The sequence below is a fragment of the Hyaena hyaena genome, unplaced genomic scaffold (genome assembly GCF_003009895.1).
Source record: "Hyaena hyaena isolate Hyena2069 unplaced genomic scaffold, ASM300989v1 scaffold_2011, whole genome shotgun sequence".
Lineage (NCBI taxonomy): Eukaryota > Metazoa > Chordata > Mammalia > Carnivora > Hyaenidae > Hyaena > Hyaena hyaena.
In genome coordinates this window covers 118,403-122,539 of record NW_024082649.1, presented here as the reverse complement: position 1 = coordinate 122,539, position 4,137 = coordinate 118,403, and the positions used below count along the sequence as shown (strand labels likewise).

General features: G+C 49.4%; 1 protein-coding gene across 1 annotated transcript; it reads left to right on the top strand.

Moving 5' to 3' along the window:
• The first annotated feature begins 1,451 nt into the window (after window positions 1-1,451).
• Window positions 1,452-3,869, top strand: PCDHA13 (protocadherin alpha 13). Its single transcript, XM_039225286.1, has one exon. It carries the CDS (start codon window positions 1,455-1,457, stop codon window positions 3,867-3,869), a length of 2,415 nt encoding a protein of 804 aa, XP_039081217.1. The 5' UTR covers window positions 1,452-1,454.
• Window positions 3,870-4,137: the final 268 nt, after the last annotated feature.

The following is a 4,137-nucleotide window of genomic DNA, read 5'->3' as shown; positions in this document are numbered from 1 at the left end:
AATGGAACAAGAGAGGAGGATGAGAGTAAGAGAATATCAAATTTTCAGAGATGAGCAAAAATACAAAAATGAACTCAACTACTGTTTCCTGCAGAGTTGTGCATAGAATAGGCAAGATAATTGTTGGAGCTGTATTGTATCTTTCTTTTTAAAAATTTTAAATATTTATTTTTAAGAGAGAAAGAGGGAGAGAGAAACAGAGCACGAGTGGGGGAAGAGCAGAGAGAGAGAGACACAGAATCCGAAGTAGGCTCCAGGCTCCAAGCTGTCAGCATAGAGCTGGCTGCGGGGCTCCAAGTCAAACTGTGAGATCATGACCTGAGCTGAAGTTGGACACTTAACCAACTGAGCCACTCAGGAGCCTCTGTACTGCATCTTTCATAGCACTATTTCACCTGGAACTTTGCAGCTTGGTAAAGATAGTTGCAGCAGTAGGTGAATGTAAAACCCCTTTCTTTCTTCCTTGCTAAGGATGTGTTAGCCATCTACCTGTTGATTTTTGGACTATCAGACTCAATTTAATGATAGTAATGTTTTTCCCAGTGGTGGTGTAAGATGGGGAAGAGAAGAGGGAAGTTGAGCTTATTTGTAGTAATCTAAATTCCATCAAATACATAGGATGATACTTCTTAGCATGTTTTATACAAAGAGAAATTTAAAGAATTGTTATATTTTAAGGGTCTAAATTATTTTGTTTATGCACAAATGTGCTCACATACAAACTTGTACACACATTGACAGGACACTTTGTTTAAATACAATTATTTTATCCACATTTCGTTGTCATATTTGGGGCAAGTTACAAACACAGTATATTTATTTAAAATCTGGTATATCACTTATTAATATTTTCATAATCACCTGTTTTATTCTTATAATTGATTATGTTTCCATTTTGAGTCAATGTCTGTTGAGTGACCAGTTCTAAATAAATATTATAGGAAAAAGATATTCCCAAACAAAACCACCAAAACTAGGCAGAACTGGAAACTAATTTCCAAAAGTAAATGTTGAATATTCTTCTTTCAAAATTCTTCATGAAAGTTTCTGCAAAAATGTATTTTTGGGAAAAATGGAATTCATCAACCAATTTTCAACTAGCATCCAATAAAAAGAAGAATATAGTGATTTACTGCTTCTGGAAAGAGACATTTAATCTTCCATTGGGTATTTGCTGTGAAAAACCTCACGAAATGCAAGAAAAAACCTCTACATCAACGGAAAATAGGAAGACTGAATCATTTTTACAGTTACACATTCATGCGCTTGGTGTCGCTCTTCACTGAGAACATTTGCCTGAAGAAAGTGCCTCCGCTTCTTCCCTTCTTGCAGAAAATTTGGCAGATAGCGGAAAACCTCTAGTGAATCCTCCTCCACTAGAAGGCTGTGAGAATCAGTTTGCGGTAAGGTATTACATATACATTAAGGTAACTTTGAATCCTTTTCAGTGTACCATGCTGTTTTCCTGGAGGGGAGGCCCAGGAGCTGCGAGTTTTCTCCTGTCGCTACTGCTCCTCACATCCTGGGAGGCCGGGAGCGGCCAGGTCCACTACTCGGTCCTGGAGGAGGCCAAACACGGCACCTTCGTGGGCCGACTCGCCCAGGACCTGGGGCTGGAGCTGGCAGAGCTGGTGCCACGCCAATTCCGGGTGGTATCCAAAGATCGCGAGGACCTTCTGGAGGTAAATCTGCAGAATGGCATTTTGTTTGTGAATTCTCGGATTGACCGGGAGGCGTTGTGCGGGCGGAACGCGGAGTGCAGCATCCACCTGGAGGTGATTGTAGACAGGCCGCTGCAGGTTTTTCATGTGGAGGTGGAGGTTAAAGATATTAACGACAACCCGCCTGTGTTCCCTGAAGCTAAGAAAAGAATAATCATTGCAGAATCTAGACCTCCAGAAACTCGGTTTCCACTAGATGGCGCATCCGATGCAGATATTGGAGTAAACTCAGCCTTGACCTACCGAATCGATCCCAACGACTATTTCGCTTTGGGCACACAAAACAATCGTGAACAAACGTCTTCGTTGTCACTTGTGTTGAGAAAATCATTGGACAGAGAGCAAATTCAGGAGCATAGTTTATTATTGACAGCCAACGATGCGGGAAAACCAGAGATGACCGGTACAGTTCAGCTGCTGATCGCAGTTCTGGATGTGAATGACAATGCCCCTGAATTTGACCAATTCATTTATAAAGTGACAGTATTTGAGAACGCATTTAATGGAACGTTAGTGATCAATCTAAATGCCACAGATCTTGATGAAGGTACGAATGGAGACATAATCTACTCATTTAGAAGGCCTGTATCCCCTGCGGTGCTGAATGCATTTACCATCAATCCCAACAGTGGAGAAATTAGAACAAAAGGTAAACTAGATTTCGAAGAAAAAAAATTGTATGAAATATCGGTGGAGGCAATAGACAAGGGGAATATTCCAATGGCAGGTCATTGTACCATTTTGGTGGAAGTATTAGATGTAAATGATAATATCCCACAAATCACCATCACTTCTCTGTCACTCCCTGTGCAAGAAGATGCTCAGGTGGGCACCGTCATAGCCTTGATCAGCGTGTCCGACCGTGACTCTGGCGCCAACGGGCAGGTGTCCTGCTCACTAACATCCCATGTTCCCTTCAAGTTTGTGTCCACCTTCAAGAACTACTATTCGCTGGTTTTGGACAGCGCCCTGGACCGCGAGAGCGTGTCGGACTATACTCTAGTAGTGACCGCGCGGGACGGAGGCTCGCCTTCGCTGTGGGCCACGGCCAGCGTGTCCGTGGAGGTGGCCGACGTGAACGACAACGCGCCGGCATTCGCGCAGCCCGAGTACACGGTGTTCGTGAGGGAGAACAACCCGCCCGGCTGCCACATCTTCACGGTGTCCGCGCGGGACGCGGACGCGCGGGAGAACGCGCGGGTGTCCTACTCGCTGGTGGAGCGGCGGGTGGGCGAGCGTGCGCTGTCGAGCTACGTGTCGGTGCACGCGGAGAGCGGCAAGGTGTACGCGCTGCAGCCGCTGGACCACGAGGAGCTGGAGCTGCTGCAGTTCCAAGTGAGCGCGCGCGACGCGGGCGTGCCTCCGCTGGGCAGCAACGTGACGCTGCAGGTGTTCGTGCTGGACGAGAACGACAACGCGCCCGCGCTGCTGCCGCTGCCTGGGGCGGGCGGCGGCGCGGGCGCGGTGAGCGAGCTGGTGTGGCGGTCGGTGGGCGCGGGCCACGTGGTGGCGAAGGTGCGCGCGGTGGACGCGGACTCTGGCTACAACGCGTGGCTGTCGTACGAGCTGCAGCCGGCGGCGGGGGGCGCGCGCAGCCCGTTCCGCGTGGCGCTGTACACGGGCGAGATCAGCACGACGCGCAGCCTGGACGAGGCGGACTCGCCGCGCCAGCGCCTGCTGGTGCTGGTCAAGGACCACGGCGAGCCGGCGCTGACGGCCACGGCCACTGTGCTGCTGTCGCTGGTGGAGAGCGGCCAGGCGCCCAAGGCGTCGTCGCGGGCGTTGGCGGGCGCGGCGGGCGCGGAGGCGGCGCTGGTGGACGTCAACGTGTACCTGATCGTCGCCATCTGCGCCGTGTCCAGCCTGTTGGTGCTCACGCTGCTGCTGTACACGGCGCTGCGGTGCTCGGCGCCGCCCACGGTGGGCGCGTGCGCGCCTGGGAAGCCCACGCTGGTGTGTTCCAGCGCGGTGGGGAGCTGGTCGTACTCGCAGCAGAGGCGGCAGAGGTTGTGCTCTGGGGAGGGCGCGCCCAAGACCGACCTCATGGCCTTTAGCCCCAGCCTTCCCCCGTGTCTAAGTTCTACAGAGGGAACGGGTGAAAGAGAAGCTGATTTAGAACGTTTGAAAGAGGTGAGTTCGTATTTATAACTGTCTTACTATGTTAGCTTTATTCACAGTTTTATCGTTTATGATTCATTCTCAATTGTAAGATTATTTTTTAATTTTCTCGTAGTTATGGTATTTAGTGGGTATCATTGACATTATGGATTGAATTATTAAAAAAACTTTTAATGTCTTATTTATTTCTCAGAGAGAGAGAGAGAGAGAGAGAGAGAGAGAGAGAGAGAGGCAGTGTGAGCAGGGGAGGGTCAGAGAAAGAGAGAGACAGAATGGAAAGCAGGCTCCAGGCTCTGAG

Coding starts and splice junctions, on each gene's coding strand:
- PCDHA13 (XM_039225286.1), top strand. CDS start 1,455: ATGCTGTTTTCCTGGAGGGGAGGCCCAGGAGCTGCGAGTTTTCTCCTG.